Genomic DNA, 18,074 nt, shown 5'->3' with positions numbered 1-18,074 from the left:
CAATCGAAAGTGTAGCCGTCGGACGAGCGAGCAGCATCATTAGTTGGTGTCGTGAGATGAGAGTGGCCGCAAGAAGCCTCCCGGGGAAACCAAGCCATTACATGGCTTTTAAAGAGAACTTGTTTCCTCCGATGCGTTTTAACTCTCCTCTTTGAATGGCCATGCAGTTTACAAGAGATTCTGCGAGCATGTGCCTTGCCACACTAGTATCGAAATGTGCAAATAAGCATTTTAGCAATCCTTTAGTTACATTTGGCGATAAGTCAGGTATCATGAATAATAAGCTGGTAACCATAACCTATTTGCAACTATCAATTATTTATTTTATTTTTATTTTTTTTGTGCCCCCCGCAAAGAAATCCTCGGTTTTACAAATTCTGTTCTCATGGTAGAGACGTATTTTGAAAAAATCTGAATTGAACTCATTAGCCCTAGAATATTACAGTAGTAATGTCATAGTTACATTAAAGGCCATGAATAAATGCGTTTCGATGATTTTTTTTTTTTTTCTGTTTACGTGGAAATTAATTACACAGGTAATCTTAAAACATTACATTCCATTAGTGTTAAGAATTACACTTACTGGATCCATGTGCAATATATGCATATGCCTAAATGTATTATGCTGCCCTCAGGTGGCTAACGTGCGCACTACAGAAGGAAGGAGCATCACAATGTCCAGTGAATTGTGCCCTAAACCGTTACATTTCTTTTCATTCTATTTAATTGTCATTACAGTACAAAGTACAATATTATAGAATTTTTTTTTTTTTTAATGTTTTTTTTTCTCCATGAGATTCAAATGTTTTCAGTTGCAAACACGCTCACTGATCAAATTAAACTTGTACATCAAGGCTGCCCTTTTTTATGCAAATGAAATATGCTCACCTACCTAGCCTCCTTCTGTTGCGAGATGTGCCAAAGTGCTTTATGTTACCATGACGACTACTGAGCATGGTAGAAACACTGTTGAGTGAGAAATCATTATAGCTATTTATTGTATGGTTGATGGCAAAAAAAAAAATCCAAAAAATAAGTTAGACCGAGAACAAGAGGAGACTCACAGGAGACTGCAACAGGACGTTATGGAATGTTGTCGAATCATGTGTAAGGTCCTGACGTGAGGTTCTGAGGTTGTAAACAGTGCGATGAAGAAGACATCCGACTGTTCATTTGAACGCTGTCGTAAATAGAGAAACGCTTGTGTGTTGATATGCCTGCTATGAGAGGTCAAAGCCCCTTTTTCACACTGCACTCACTGTGACAAGAGTCGCGAGGCAACGTGAAATGATCGGTTGCCAGCGTGCAGTGTGAAAAGGGCTTAACAGCACGCTAATGCTAGTTAGGCCTATGCTACGGTAATTGTGCATCTAATAACACTGATGTTCTGCTTAGATTTTGCTTTTGACATAATTGTGGTGCTGTGCAGTAGTTGCGTGTGAATAAAAATAATAACGGCGGCCATTTTAGGGGTTTACATGTGAAAAAACAGACAAACCTTTTTCTCATTTTGAATTTTTATATGCAGCTAAGCTCAGTAGCAACTACACTTGTCAACTTTTAGCATACAGATAAAACAGTCCATCAAACTTTGAGCAAAAAAAAAAAAAAAGCCTTACTGCAAAATACTTTACTAGTCTTATCAATAAAATTCAGCACAAACATCAGATTCAACTGGACAGTGAAAAATAGCTTTCCTTCCTTTTACAATGTACGATTTTTGTCTTGCCTTCTTAATAAACTGGTCTCATCATAAGTGATGACTTGACACTTTTTCAGCCATGTATAGTGAATATAAAAAGTCTACACACCCCTGTTCAAATGTCAGGATTTGTGATATAGAAAAAATGAGACCAATGACCTAGAAACTACTTTTTTATTTCACCTCTCAAAAAGAGGTGAAAATAACAAAATTTTGGTTTTACAAGTGTGCACACCCTCATGTGTTTGGGTTGGTTAAAGTTTTTGGCCAAAATTTAAAAAGTAGCAAACTCCAAATGTTAGGTGCGCAAGCGCAACATTTAGAGAGAAAAAAGTGAACATTTATTGGATGCACATGTAAAGCATGCCACAGTAACGCATGTTGGTGGCAGCATCATGAGTTGGAGCTGTTTTTCTTCAGCTTAGATAAGGGGTAGGGAATTTTCAAATCAAAATAGTAGTCAGTGTTAGCACAAAACCTTCAGACTTCTGCTAGAAATAAAAATGGAACAGCTTAAATGTATTTGTGGTTCATCACAGCCATTTTAAATGCTGACAGGTGTGTAATGACTCCCATTTAACAAGAGTCTGAATGTGAAGGTTAATTCTGCCACATAGTTATAAAAGGGTGTGCACACTTCCGCAACCAATTAATTAAATTGCTGTACATACGGGCTATACTTTAGGTCTCATAAAGGGTGGAGACAGTTTTGAAATCATTTATCATGACCAAAAAAAAAAAGCTGGCATCTTAATGGGGGGTGCAGACTTTTTCAATCCTCTATAACACACACCGTGTTGATTGTCTTGATGAACACATTAAATCACTCACACATGGGGTTGTAGCTTTCTAAGCAGACATAGCTCATTTAATCTCATTCCTGTATACATTCTTTGTCATCATTCCTTACATAGACACATTGAAACGCAGATAATGAAGGCCTTACATAAGTAACAAATCCATTTCAAAGTCAACACAGTCATCATAGTTCGACGGTACCGCAGATATCATTTTGGCTGAGAGAAAGAAAGCAAGGAGTTCTTTTTCCGTTTTTTTTTTCTTCTTCTTTCATTAAATACATAGAGACAAATATTCACATGTGCAAGAGGATGTATGGTGTACCGCCATGATGGTCAACAGCAAAGAACAACATTTGACCGTCTCCCGTCAAACAGCACTGGGGCACCCATAATGTTTTATTTTTTTATTTTTTATTTTTAATGTGTTTTTTAATGGTCACGGATACGATATCAACACTGAGAACACCGAGTAGGTTTTACAGATTACAGTTTACAATAAACACGCTGTAATCAACATCCTTGGGCCCCCTCAAGTCAACAACCCAAAGACGATAAAAAGGAGACCGATAGCCCAAACGTGTTTCTTTCTAAACCTTCTCGTCGATCGCTTTCTCATGGCTCCCTCCTTTGTCGAAAAGGTCCTTGTGGGAGAGAGACGGCCCCCATGCCAGCGAGGGTCCTTTTAGTAAAGCCATGTGTTCTATCCAAGTGATCCGTGGTAGGATGACCCCAAATGAAAGTCAACTTTCAACTTCAACCCCCCATTTGTTTTTCCATTCTCCCGTTTAAAGTTTTTTTTTTGTTTTTTTTTCATATCAAATATCCAGCGATGTCACCTTCTTAATATCAGTCAGAGAAATAACACCTTCTGCTTTTTGGGAGGGTGACCCCCCACCCCCCAACACCCCCCCTCCTGGCACTTCTATAAGGCATGTTGAGCCCGAAGCAGAGCCAAAGCCAGGCCGGGAAGCAGAGCCCAGACGTTGGCACGCACACAGGCGCAGTGATCCCCTGGCAGGCCCTGAGGTTTGCCGGGCCCGCCGCCGTCTCTCGGTTCGGGATACTGAGCGCATGGAGGGACACACACACGGAGAGGGAGAGAATTAGACGTGTAAAGGTTAGACGTGACTCACGCACTCGCTCTCATGTTGTGGCATTTGATTCGGGGCGGAGGTGACACCGGGTCGCTGTCCGAGCAGCAGAAGGAAAATGATGAGTCAGGAAAGTACAAATTGTCAATGCATGAGACTCGTTTTGGCATGAATATCAAGTAAAAATTAAAGTGTATTATTTTTACACTTGAACAGTTGCACTATCTCCATACAAAGATTCAGTTGGAAAACTTGCACAAATGACCAATTACACGTAGAAAATGACCTCTGCGTGATGAACAACAGCCGTTATGTTACATATTGTTACATTTGAGGATCACGTGGACACCACCAACTTAGCTGATCGTTTAACAAAATACGAAATGCCTGCAGCAGAACTTTGTACCTTTTTTAAATTCTGCTAAAACACAATAATGTGTTGAAAAATCCTGAGTAACATTTTTACAGAGGTGGTCCAGAAAGTAAAAACCCTGAAACGGTTTGGCTTTAGCCCCTGATGCTAGCTAGCTAGCTAGCTAGCTTCCTAGCAGGTAAATGAGCATCATGGGAGCTAGCTAGGAAGATAGCTATTTTGGATTCTCAAAACAAAAAAAAAATATAACTTTGGACAAATGTCAAGTTTTACATGATCAGTTTTGAGCAAAAAAAAAAAAAAACACTTGAAAAAGTAATACATTCCCAATAATGTAAATGGTAAAAATATTATGCAGAAGTGGGAAATATAGGTCCGAAAAGTAAAACACTGTCCTCTTAGTTTATTCACTCCCTGCCATTTTCACTGAAGCAACCCCCCTCGCTTCCGGCTTTTTTTACTGGATGTTGACAGGTTTTGCAAGGCCCACTGAATATTGTGTTCTATTGCTATAAAAACATGGAACCTACCAAAAGAAAGATTAGAGTCTATTCTTTCATCAGGAAAAAAAATATGTTTCTATCTGTTTCTGATTTGCAGCAATTAGTGTTAGTATATAGCTAAGTTTTATCATTATTCACAAATCTGTTTAAAGCTGTGGGGAAAACAACTTTTTTGCAACCTGGCCCTGGTTGATCTCTTATACTCTGCTGCCACCTGCTGGCCGTACTTGTTATAACTACCATTGCTTCAAGCGTTCTAAGTGGTCATGACAGCTATTTTTTTCCCCACTCTGCAAGTTTGTTTGCAATATCATGAGCAGTGAAATCTGCCGATTTGATTGTAAAATGAAAAAATATTGACTCTCGAAGCGGGTCAGCGTTTGAGCATGCGTGCTGGACCATCCTGAGAACCAACCAAATTTTCACTCGAGCCAATGTGTTGATGCGTGCACATTTGTAGCTCGCGCCGCTTTGTATGTCGCCTCTTTCAGGTCGAGCCAACCCATTTAAAAAAAAATAAATAAAAAAAAAGAAGCTATCATTACATAGTTTATTTACAAGAAAAACATGCTATCAAGCCAAGCTAGTGAAGCTAGCAGCGCCCGGGGATTCGCTTCAATATTTCATTAGGCATAAATTATCTTGGGAAGAAGTCAGACCGACACAGTTGAAAGGAAAATCGTCGTTTGTGGTTTGATATGGGAAAAAAAACAGACAATGCTCATGGAACTTTTTGCATAGCGTGCAAAATGAGAGAAATGTGCCATACTGGTCGCATTATAACAAAGAGCAATGGGGACTGCTTCAGTCCAGATATTAAAATACTTGGCCTCTAGAGTTGTTATGTTATTGCTACACACAACAATAGCCTTATTATGTGTGGGGTTTTTTTTCTCCTCTTCCCGGGAACAATTGTTGGCATTTGGAGAACTTTTCCAATTTTCTTGGCTTCTCGTAGCACAAAAGCGTAACAGTTTGCCTCCAAGTTAAAATAGTCACGCTCAATTTGCAGGAGGCATCATTTTCAACGTGGCAGCAATACAGAAACACATCATAAGGAACACGAGACATTTTGTACACCAGCGTCCCCTCGACTCATCTCCTCCAATGTAACCTTTGCAGAAATTGCGCTCCATTCCATGTCATTTGCCCGCACGTCGAGGGACAAATGACGCTATCTCCCCCGCAACTCATCTTGCATGGAATGAGGTATAAGCAGAATATAAATAATGAGAAAATCAATGAATTATCATTACAGGTGAAATACATTTTTCTTTCCTGGAAAAGATAGAGAGCCTGACTCACAAATAAAGTCTGCCAAAAATGATGAGGGCGAGAAAAAAAGCCATGGGTAGCTTTGACAATGCACCAGACACATCTGCAACTAACAGCCAATTAATTAGCAAGGGCAGCCATGTGTGGCAGCAGCCTGTTGACATGAGTCCAGATCTGCGGCTGCAGCCAACAGCCACACATGCAGAGAGGCCTTTGAGAAAGCGTAAACACACCCACACGTTTAGACACCGTGACGGAGCAGACAATGTCCAAACGCGCGCTTGTTTACTCGAGATGGCGCACGCACATGCGCACGCGCGCCGCTTGCCAACTTTTGCCAGGCCAGGAATTGTTGACAAAAGCGCGCCCTTCTTGTCATCGAGAAGGTTCGTACACAAAAAAAAAAAAGATGTTATTGATCATGACGCTGACACGGCAATATTGCTTTTTTTGTCAACCTGTCCAGGATTGATTGAATTCAATTGAGCTGAAAATCAACATGTGGTAAAAAAAAAAAAAAAAAGAAAAAAAGTCTACACACCCGTGTTCAAATGCCTTTTTTTTCATGTATACAAGACCTCGTCAGTCGCCTTCTGTCTGTTTGGTTGTTTTTCCTCGCGTGCAGTGGTTTCTTAAAAATAGAATCCGAGTTACAAAATGGTGCCAAAAAGGAATTTTTTCCTCCCACCGATCATTCTTACTACAACCAGGTTATACTATACTGTACTGTAGTTTTAACTAGGGCTGAATGATTTTGAAAAATAATGTAATTGCTTTATTTTTTTTAATTAAATCGTCCAATTGTAGCCCTTCAAGCATCAGCCAAATATAAAATGATGATTTTTATCGTTATTTTTCTAAACATTTACAGCAGTTCTACACAAGTGACTGTCTTGTTAATTATTACATATAAATCTATATCATATATTTTAAAATAACTAATACATTTTGTGTCATCCAAAAGAAACTTGCATAATTATAGTATTACAAATATTTTTATTTATTTTTTTTACATCGTTTAAACATTTTCTTGTTTTGTACTAAAAAAAAAATAAAAGATCGTTCTACTGCACAGTGCACATGCTTGACTCCGATTTCAAGTTTTTGCCAACTTAAATAAATAAATATTATTATAAATATATAATAAATTCTGTTTGGTCCAAAAGGAACATACATCATTATAGTGTTTCTATAAAAATAAAAAAAAAGGTCTTCATATTTTTAAATGCTTAAATATTTTCTTGTTTTTTACCCAAAAATAAATAATAGTTTTAATAATCATGATTTATATATTTTTAAAGGATCTTTGTTTGCCACTTTTTTTTTTTTTTACTCACGACTGCCACCTCTGGCCTAAAGTGTAATTGCAGCATCTGTCAGGCTCGTTCATGGTGCGCATGCAAGTACGTGCACGATCTTAAAGCGACAGCCACAGTTGAAAAACGAAGACTTGACTTCAAAAAACTATGACGTGTGTGGGTCTGTACACTCTGCTATAAAGGGAAGATAGGTGCAGTCAGAGTAAAACAGTCAAGGCTCTTTGTACTCATCTGGGCATTGGTGAAGCTTGCATGATGTAGAAAAAACTTTAATATTACCAAAAATCTACATCGGACAAAAAAAAAATTAAAAATCCATATCGGTCGGGCACTAATTGTTTTTTTCAACTATGGATTTTGTAAAAAACAAACGAGCAATAAATTAATCCGTAATACAATAAGGAGTATCATAAATATTATCCATAAACGATTTTGTTGAAGACAGTTTTTTTTAATCTACTTTAACAATATTAGTTTAATTTAGTCACTCTATATTAAACTGCAGCCTTTACGATCTTAAAATTGCAATCTACGGCATTGTGAACTTAATTTGAATCCCGTTAACGGTTCACCCGTTGTTTTAACAATATGAAAAAAGTGTTTTTCTTTTTTAATTGGCGTAACGCCCCCTCTTCAGAACTCCTAGCAATATGAGCGCCATAATACACATCATGTCTCCCCCCCCCCCCCCTCTGCAAGTTCCCGAGCTCACAGGACAGAGCTTTCCGCCCACATGTTTACTCAGTGAGCCTGGGATAAAGCCCCCAGTCACAAGTGGAAGTGACGTGTGGAATAATTACGCATCCAAATGAGCTGTTGAGGGCTCGGTATGACTGACCTGAGCGGGCTGAGTCACACACACTTTGTGCTTTTTGATTGCACCTCATATGTGAGGTTAGCGTTTGTCTTGCTCTTCATACATGCATATTTAATCATGCGCAAATCCATACGTGAATCAATTTTTCCAGTCATGCACGCTCAAACACATTTATGTATTGATCTACAGTAAACCCGCAGCCATGCACCGTGAAAACTTCTGAAGCCACCGCTGTTTGTTGTTTTGTCAGTTGATTTTGTAACGTATTAAATAATAACACAGATCCAGTTTGATGGATTACACACACAAAAATCCAAACTTTGCAGAGGGTTGCCACCGTACTTACTTTGTTACCATTTGATGGTTTTATTTGTATGGAGCCAACTACCTTCTCTTTAAACCCCCAAAAAAGGAAACATTTCTTCTGTTTTGGTGGAAAATGGATTGTGTTTATATATAAAAAAAAAAAAAAAAGTGACTCTTGAACCCATGCTGTAATTAGACCTGTAATTACTGTATTTTATTTTTCTGTAAAGTGAAATTGATGACAAAATGTAGGTTTGTTGTTTTGTTTTGTTATACTTGAAAAAGTTATAAAAATAAAGTTTAAAAAAATCAAAAATAAAAGTGCATTAAATCTGAAAATAAAAAAACAATTTTCAAAAAATATATTTAAAAAATTATATATATATAAAACATCAAACGTCAAAAAATCATTTAGACTATTTCTATTAATTTAACATTTTTTTCCACTTTTGTTAAGATTATGAAAACCTAGATTTTTTTTATTGTACATTTAGAACAGATATAAAATTTGTGATTAATCATTAGTTAACTAATTAAGTCATGTGATTAATTACAATAAAAAAATGTAATTGCCTGTCACCCCAAATTTTTAATTTTTTTAATTTTTTTAATGAATTTATGGCAGTGAATGAGTTAAAGAGGAAGTCAACCTTCAAAATTTTGGGACAATAACATGTTATATGTGACCTCACTAGTCAAACATGACATTCTGATTAATATTACATTTGTGGAATATGAGTTATGAAGCAAAATCTAGCCGTTTTTATCCATCTCAGGGGGCGGCCATTTTGCCACTTGTTGTCGACTGAAGATGACATCGCAGTTGCTTGATAACCAATCACAGCTCACCTGTTTTCTGAAGCTGAGCTGTGATTGGTTATTACTTGAGACCAGAACAAGTGGCAAAATAGCCGCCTTCTGATATTGATAAAAACTGCTAGATTTTGCTGCTTAACTCATATTCCACTAACACAATACTAACCAGAAAATTGTATTTAGACTTAGTGGGACCGCATAGAACATTAGTATTACAAAAACAACAAATCTAATGGCAGCCTCTGACTTTTGCACGTGCATCTGCCCAACCAAGCATCCACGAATGCACGCATCTAACGATCTATTCAAGCATGCACGCGTTCATCCCCGTGTTTTGCGCTCGCTTGGAGGTCCATTACCGTCCTCTGCCAACAGGAGTCAAACAAGGTTCTCCCAATTTATCTGTCATCCGAGTCTGACAAGTTTTAATTGCCGGGCGTGGAATGCAAGGCCGCCCAAAATGTCCCCGTAGCTCACTCGCTAATTATAGACTTCCTGCTTGAGTAATCACACGTCTTATTGTTTCCTAATTACCATTTTTACAATAAATTAAACGCCGCGCTGTTGTTAGACAGGCGCAGATCGGTGCATCAATACTGTCATGTACACACAAACCCTCAGGAGAAAACAACGGCCGCCACCCCGCTCGAACCTCCCCTCATCCTCATCAGCCCCACGTCCACCCATCCGTGCACATTTTTCACCAACGCAGCTCGTTATTATTATTTGTTCTCATTACAACCGTAGTTCAGGTTAAAATGTCTTGCGGGGGGCGTCATACAATACCGCATGACTCGGGTGCGTTCAATGACCGCGAAGGCCGTCGGAAAGTCTCAAGATGGGTCATATTAATGGCCGTTCATTCGGCATGCAAAATCGCATCCATAAACATTCCGCTTTTGATTCGACTCTTACAACCACACAAAAATAAAAATAGCATCACAATCATCAGATTGTAGCACGGCTAAGCCTAATTTAGCCAAGATTTGTAAGCAAAGGTGAGAAAACATCATTAGTCTTAAAGTAGAGGCTGCACAAGGGGGGGGGGGGGGGGAGTAAAATGTCGCCTAGCCGAGAGCACAGCGTGAAATATTTCTTCCCTCTACCAGAGACAGAGGGGGAGTTTTTGGCAGCACGCTTCTGTCATTTCTGTCACACTTTATTTGAACGCAAACTGATGCAGCGTTCTATTAAAAGACAAACATTTGTGCGCTTTTTCCGCACCAGACGTTGAACCCAGTTCCAGTCGACTTGACTGCAGTTTTCCGAGGAGACGGTATTCAGTAGAGAAAGAGGCCCAGGGCCAGTATTTGAGAACCTCTAATCCAGATTAAAAAACCCCCACCTTCCATTTCCTTTCACCGTCCCATTCTGTGCGGGAGAAATATATCATTTCAACAGATGTCATCAGCTTGGGCGTAGCACAAACTGTCTTATCATGAAACGTGGGATCTGATGTGCCAATTGCTTTAAGAGGCATAAAGATTGAATTTGATGTGAATTTGGACGGCGTGGCGCGCTCGGCTTTACCACCGCAAAATCCTCCTTTCATGGTTGCCGAGTTGAGGGGTGATTTTGTGGTTCTTCAAGTAATAGGCCTATTCCGACAAATGTATGCAAAGACTGCTGCGATGTACCAACCCATGCGCCGAGACAAACCTTTATTTCACCCGTAGATAAACTCCCTCACAATGCATACTGCATATGAATGTGATGCTTAAAGAAGCCAAAACTTTTCTTTACAATATGTTGTATGCGCCCCCGTACTAGCCTTAACATGGCATTCTGATTATTGTGTTTGTGGAATAGGAATGACTGTAAGCGGCGACATCCACCATTTTTTTTATCCATCTCAGGGGGGCGGCCATTTTGCCACTTGTCGTTGACTAAAAAATGACTTCACAGTTGCTCAGGTAATGACCAATCAGAGCCAGGCTTGCGAACTTCACATGACCAAACTCAGAAAACAGGTGAGCCACGATTGGTCGTTACCTGAGCCCTGAGCAACTGTGATGTCACTTCAAGTTGAAAGCAAGTAACAAAATGGCTGCCACTTGATGGATAAAAATGGGTGGATTTTGCTGCTTTTTTCATCATTCATTAGTCTGAATACTGTGTTTGCACTAGTGGGGCTGCATAGAATATATCATTGTAAAAAAAAAAAAAAAGGGTTGACTTGACACCCCAATTTAGCTGAAAATCAAATCTATCATCATATATCGCTTTTTTCCCCCTGCTTGCTGTAGTTATTGATAATAGTAGAACATATTTAATATCTGTCATTATGGTGTGAGACATTTGTGTGACATAAGTATTCACAAAAATCAATAAAAACACCCTATATAGCCTGGACATAATTTGAATTTCTTATATAAAAATATAATCTAATAAAATAAAATAATAATAATTTAAATATAATTTAAAATGTACAATAATAATATAAAAATAAAACAAAAATCAAAACTTTTTATATGAACCATATTTTTTAAAGGGAAAGTCAGTGATCCCTAGCACCTTCTAGTGGTGAACTAATAATTAATTCATATTAAAAAAAAAAATACTAAATACATATAAAATAAATAATTTAAAAAAACTATGTCAATAGTATGCACAAAAATGTTGTATCGCATAAACATATTTCTTTTTATATAATCGTACATCTAATAATCACTAATGATATTACATGGCTGTAGTCTCACCTTACTAGAGCTGCCATGTTTTGCCACCATCTTCCTGCTTTGTTCTTGCAAGCTTTTACTATTTTTATTTTATTTTTATTTTTTTTTCAAGCTCCTCCCGCTAGCCACTCGTTAGCCACTACGACCTATGACTCCGACTACCGGCTCACTCGTTCTTTCGGCGTCGCTCGCCGGGCTTCACAAAGTCTGCCAAGTCGCCTTCGCTCGCAGAAATGCTCGTTTGCTCACGCAAAATAAGAATTTGTTTTAGTCTTGCCAAATGTGGTCTATCTGAGCCACCGCAGTGTGCGTGCCCCTGCGTGCTTCTAATGCTTCTTCGACCACTAGATGGCGCTAAGGACTACACACTGGGTCTTTAAAGTAATGAAAATAGTTACTTTGCCTGGTAATGAGTTACGGTTATTATGACGAAATTCAATTACTAACAGAGTTACTTTTTTCAGTAATGAGTAACTAATTACTTTTATAAAGTAACGTTCCCAACACTGGTGGTCAGCCAACTTTAAATATTTGTGGTGCTTACGTTACCTTCACAATGGTCACAAAGGGAGGTTCGGTGGATGCTGCCAACCGATCCGGCCTCGTCTTCACCGTGGCCGAGGGGTCGGGGACAGACTCGTTCTTGCTCGCCATGTAGTCTAGACCATACCCAAAAGCTTGAATGGCGTTTCCTGTAAGAGATACAGATGCTCGTGACTGAAGAAAACAGTTAACGCGCGAGCCAACAACTCGCCCGCCCAATCTTTGGCAAGCGAAGTGACGAGGACTACGGCGAGAGCCAAAACGTTTTGATTCGTCAGTGGGATTAAGAGTCGTATGCCAAACTAATCAAAAACAATCTGAGATTTCTGTTTTAAAATCTGTCACCGGGGAGGCCGCTCAGGATTTCCTCTCGCAGGATAGCGACGCTGGCCCGTGTTCAATAATCAAAGATGCGCCCTCCTTATGTAAGCGCTCATGTAGTCAATTTAACTTTCTGCAAAGAAAATCCTCAGGGATTCAATAGACATGCTCATCAAATCTTTGATTCGTGTCCTCCGCTCAATAAGGAAGCTTTAACGCTGCTCATTCTACGGCAAATCGACACAATTGCAGCCACGCGCCCACACTTTGAGATGATGAGCCCCAATTTGTTTTTGCGATCAATGCGCGCACCAAGAAATGGGATCTTTTTAAAACAAGCCAATCAGTCGTCTCTAACAGGGGCAGCATTAGCCTGTGAATACATATGAGGCGCTTCTTCGCCTTCAGAGCGTTTGTTGTGTCTAAGCGCACGTGCGAGCCTCTGCAAAAATGTGATAAACCCCCGTTCACTCAGCTTTTCAGACACGTGGCAAAATAGCGGCGGCGGCGGCGGCGGCGTACCTTTTCGCTTCTCAGCCGTTTAAAACACGAGACGCTTGTGTCTCTTTGCTCAGCCGGGGAGGAGAGAAGGCATATAATTGCTTGGCAACCTCCTCCATTATAAGGTCAGCATGCAGAGATGACTTTGAATAGATTTTATACCACTGATGAAATTCAAAACAGCGCAGAACAAAAGGTGAAACGGTCCCACATGTTTAATCCTACCGGACACAAACGTTAGTGTGCAGCTTGGTGTTTACGCCTACGCAATACTGTGCAGCTACATACTTAACATGTATACATGCGTTGGACACAACATTATGATCATTAAATGGGTCCAGTTTTTTTTGGTTTTTAAATTACTGTGCTGGAATATTTAATATTTGGCCCTCGTGTAATACGCTGAATATGCCGCAGTGGATTTCTGCACAGCTCTACCAACAAGCACATCAATAATATGGCATTTTATGAATACCTCTCATGCGTAGCTGTGTTTTACTGCACTCTGTTTATGCAAATATTACGGACTTAAATTAGGAACAAACAGCATCATTATTTTCTCAAGGGTAGATTATTTTGTGTTTTTAGTGTGATGGTGTACCTAATGAAGTTTAACCTTGACATGTACTCCAGATAAACATGCTGTACTGTGGTGATAGCGGATAGATTTCAAGTTAAAAATACATCAAATAATTTAGTAAAATAATTTAAGTTTTTTTTTTGTTCGAGCAACTAGAACTAAAATTGAACAAACATTTTTGTTAAATTAATTTTACTTTTAAATCTATGTATTATTTAAAAAACAAAAAATTAAAAAAAAGCAAAACTCAAAGCATTTTTGAAAAAAATAAGTTCTATAAATTAATTAATACTAACTGAATAAAAAAAAATCATGCAAAAACAATATTTAAAAAAATATCTATATTTTGAAAATCCAAAACTAATCCTGGCATCCCTGCTTTAAGATACACTGCATGTGTTTTTTTTTCATTTATTGGCCATATTTGGAAATGTGGTATAATTTCCGGATGTCCACATGCTATATAATAAATCATACGATAGAAAGAATGCAATATGGTAGAAACAGACTAATTTTAAATTTAGTAATGCGTATTTTATTATATATTATTGTATATTATTGTTTACAGTGTGTACCTTTTTTTTTAAGCATTATCTTTTTACCCATCATCCAAAATGTGCAGGAGCGCATAATGTTTGTTAATTTTTGTTTGTTGTGCGTTCCATTACATACTTAGATGCTAGGGTACAATAAATACTGTATGTTACTGAGTAAATTATGAAATTACAATATTATTATTTAAGTATTCATACTTGTTACAACCTTTTTTTTGGTGGTAGGCCATGAGATTATTTATTAATTAATTTATTTTTATTTTTTAACTCATTCACTGCCATTGACGGCTATAAACGTCAAAAATTCTTTTTAACTATTTCTATTAGTTTAACATTTTTTCGCACTTTTGTTAACAAGAGTATGAAAACAATGTACAATTAGAACAGATGTAAAATTTGTGATTTAATCATGAGTTAACTATTGAAGTCATGGGATTAATTATGATAAAAAAAAAAATAATCGCCTAACGCCCCTAATTTGTTATATATATATATTTTTTTAAAAGATTATTAAAAATAAAAAAAATACTTAAAAAAAGAAGATGATTAAAAATGAGGGGCGCAGGCGATTACAATTTTTCGTAATTAATCGCATGACTTCACTAGTTAACTCACGATTAATCACACATTTTATATCTGTTCTAAATGTACAATATATTTTTTTTTTTAGGTTTTCATACTCTTGTTAACAAAAGTGGAAAAAAAATGTTAAACTAATAGAAATAGTTCAAATGAATTTTTGACGTCAACGGGAGTGAATGAGTTCATGTAAAATGGTTGCCTTGGCTCAATAAATGGAAACACTGCAGTGCAGATGCTCTTGGGAAAAGTCACAAGTTGGTTACAGTTTCTTCACATGCAAATTGTACTACACTTCCAAGCACTTCTAAATGGTTGAAATGATAGCCAATTATTGCACATTTTGATTCTGGATACCTACCCTCTTTAACATTTAGCCGAAGCCTCCACTGCTATAACTGCAGAGATAGATGCAGGATAAACGCTTTCTACATTTCTCCTCCATTCTCGGAGTGCGGTTGCTATAGCAAACGCAGCATTGTGTACCTTCTCCTCCCCGGTGTGTCGAAGTTTATCGCCCGTTCCCCTTGACTGCAGAGGGGGAGATGCTGCGTTTTTCCCAGTTATTTTTCAAGACGCCTCCTCAGCTCCAAGCCTCATCCCTCATCCTGCACATTCAGCTAAAAGGGAACCCCTGCAATCTATTGAAATGGTCTGAAAGCATTTATCCACACGGTGGAACATGTTAAAGGTGTCGCGTAGCGCCGAGCGCCACCATATCAAGGAAGGATTTTCTGCTTCTGACTGAAAAAGAAGCGAGGACGTTTGAGCCGGCCGCCTTGTTGAGCTGCAGACGCTTTTTCTTGAGCATGAGATGTACAGGAGATATGTATTATTTAATTTTGCGCTGGATTTTTTTTTCTCCCGTAAGCGATAAGCCTGAGATTGCCAGTGAAAATGACATGCAAATGGTTTCTTTTGTGTTAAGGTCTGGGCAGATGTGGCCCGAAGGAAGGATGAGCGGAGAAAAGAAATGACTTCTTTCTGACAAACTTAATTCACTAATTCAAACTTAATCAGCTGGCAAAAAAAGATGTCTGTTCAAGTTGAATGAAAGTGTAGAGCTGACAAATTTTATTACGACTTGACGTTACTTTAATCCTTCCTTTTTTTTTTTCACTTAGCCCTTCCAACATACTATATTTTCTCAAATCGTGGTCCATGACGAACGCCGTGCACCAATTTTTCCTCAGATGCAAGTTCTATTTAAATAAATAAATTCAGTGGCCCAATAGATGCTTGCTCACATTTCTAAAGTTCTGGGTTTGAATCCTTTTTTTTTCATGTATTAATTTTTATTTCTGGGAGAGCTCAGTATTGTTCATTCGGTAATTTTACCGATTTGACATGTCATCATCATTGCTTTTTATTTTTTATTTTTATTTTGTATGTGGGTGAGTGTGTGCGTGCGTGTGTACTCATTAGTTCACCTAAAACCTATTAAAAAAATCCCATACCGTTCACCTAAACCGAATACTTCAGAATCCAGCTAGAGTTGTGAGGTTGCCAGGAGACCCGAGGAAGGATCAAAGAAAAGAAAGGAAAGTGAAATCCAGCACCGACCAGACATTACCTACTACCCACCGGGTTACCAACCAGAGTCTTTCACCAACCCCAGAAACCTCTAAATTCCAACAAATTAGGGAGACCTCAAGAATCCAGAGGAAGGACTAAGGAAAGGAAGGAAGGAAGGATAGATGAAGCAGAGTGAGATCTGGGTTTGAATCTGATGTCCTCCTTATGCTTGCTTGGGCTTTCTACAGGTATTTTGGTTTGTAGCTACGTTCCAGGAAAAAAAAAAAAGCTGGACTAATTGAAGATTTAACTCAAAATACAGCCATCAATAATAGTCTATAATCGGTCTATCCTTACTTAATTCCTTTTTTTTTTTTCTGGAGAGCTCAGTATTGTTCATTCGGTAATTTTACCGATTTGACATGTCATCATCATTGCTCTCCCCTTTATTTTTTATTTTTTTATTATTATAATTTTTTTTGTAAATTTTACTTAATTCCAACGTTTCCTTTTCTGTCTTGATTTTCCTGTGATGTTGACAAAACCTGATCTAATTTTCTCATTTGGCACATTAGTACAGTATAGTCGTTAGAAAACGCGTAATCAACATGTCTCACTCAGGCAAGTGTTGTCGGTGAAGCTCCGCAGGAAATGGGCGCACTCCTCTTCCTGGTTCCCGCTGCCCTTGCAGGTGCACCAGGGTGAGATGGTCCAGTGGGTGAAGCTGCCGTCCACATAGTTGGGCGTCATATCCGTCCCTGCGGATACGCACGCAAACACATCCCGGCACATTCAAATGAACATCTACGGGTCACTAATGGACAATAATGGCCGACATTTATCGCAAATAGTTTATAGAAAACACGGCGACGCGGGGAATGACATTGCGATGTTTGAGATTTTATGGGAAGCGAGCGCTGGTCGTAATACTTCATTTTTGATGCAAAGAGGCCATTATGCTTATGAATATTTTCGCAAAGCAGGTGCTTTAGGAAGCGCGGACGAGAACGGCGCTGCGGCAAAACACTTCACTTTTTGAAAGGTCTGCCAGCAGGAGTCAGCGATGTCATCCACTTTGTGTGAGCAGCGTGACTTATCTGCTCGCTGTGTGCATTCTATGCAACCGGTGCGCTAGAAAAGAAGTCCAATTTCGCACCGTGTATAATCTCCGACGAGCCCGCACGTCACCGCCAAGGTGCCGTTATCAAAATATGTACGCATTAGCCTGTGCACATTGTTGAAGCAACATTTAATATGAGCAAGCAGATGGTCATCAAGTCTTTTAATTAAGTAAACACTCTCTCTGAGCCTCCCTAATTACTTTTAGTAGTAAACTGATGTCCAGGCCGCTGGGGGAGATATCGTAGCCGCCGGGGAAAAGCTGACAGTCTCACTCCTCCGCCTGCTACACAGGATAAAAATAAAAAAAAAGAAGAAAAGAAAAAGCTAACACAAGAGCACTGCGGCACTGTTTCTTCCTCTCTAGACCACGGACCATCTCCCGTAATCGCACAGTGCTGCTGACATTTGTGAGAAATATTGTGAGATCTCCCGGCGGGTCACTACTTTTCTCTCTCTCTCTCTCTCTCTCTCATTCAGGCACACTCTCGCTCCATCACGGCGATACTGACCGATGAGTCTTGTGTAGGAGGCCAGGCAGGCTTGGTGATTGTCTTGGTTGGGACAGGTGCTCGCCGTGGGTGGGACGTTGCGGCAGTTTGCCATGAAATCAGCCAGCCTGGACCTGCACAATGAAAAACAACAACAAACAAAGTAAGTGGACGAGCAGACAGACGCAATG

General features: G+C 38.8%; 2 protein-coding genes across 2 annotated transcripts in view; one reads left to right on the top strand and one right to left on the bottom strand.

Moving 5' to 3' along the window:
• ela3l (elastase 3 like) overlaps nt 1–18,074 on the top strand; it is a 138,851-nt gene that overhangs the window by 22,602 nt on the left and 98,175 nt on the right. Inside the window, exon 2 of the mRNA XM_077560396.1 lies at nt 17,873–18,046. The gene's annotated coding sequence lies outside the window, so the exon portion shown is untranslated. The remainder of the gene's footprint in view (nt 1–17,872; nt 18,047–18,074) is intronic.
• The window catches only part of LOC144048440 (GDNF family receptor alpha-2-like), an 84,556-nt gene continuing 67,987 nt past the window's right edge, over nt 1,506–18,074 (bottom strand). Inside the window, exons 5-8 of the mRNA XM_077560393.1 lie at nt 17,905–18,017; nt 16,891–17,031; nt 12,230–12,372; nt 1,506–3,565 (exon numbers count right to left, since the gene is read on the bottom strand). Coding sequence (XP_077416519.1) covers nt 3,425–3,565; nt 12,230–12,372; nt 16,891–17,031; nt 17,905–18,017 — 538 coding nt within the window. The 3' untranslated portion in view covers nt 1,506–3,424. The remainder of the gene's footprint in view (nt 3,566–12,229; nt 12,373–16,890; nt 17,032–17,904; nt 18,018–18,074) is intronic.

Source organism: Vanacampus margaritifer, chromosome 3, assembly GCF_051991255.1.
Source record: "Vanacampus margaritifer isolate UIUO_Vmar chromosome 3, RoL_Vmar_1.0, whole genome shotgun sequence".
Classification (NCBI taxonomy): domain Eukaryota; kingdom Metazoa; phylum Chordata; class Actinopteri; order Syngnathiformes; family Syngnathidae; genus Vanacampus; species Vanacampus margaritifer.
This window is presented reverse-complemented; position numbering and strand designations above follow the sequence as displayed.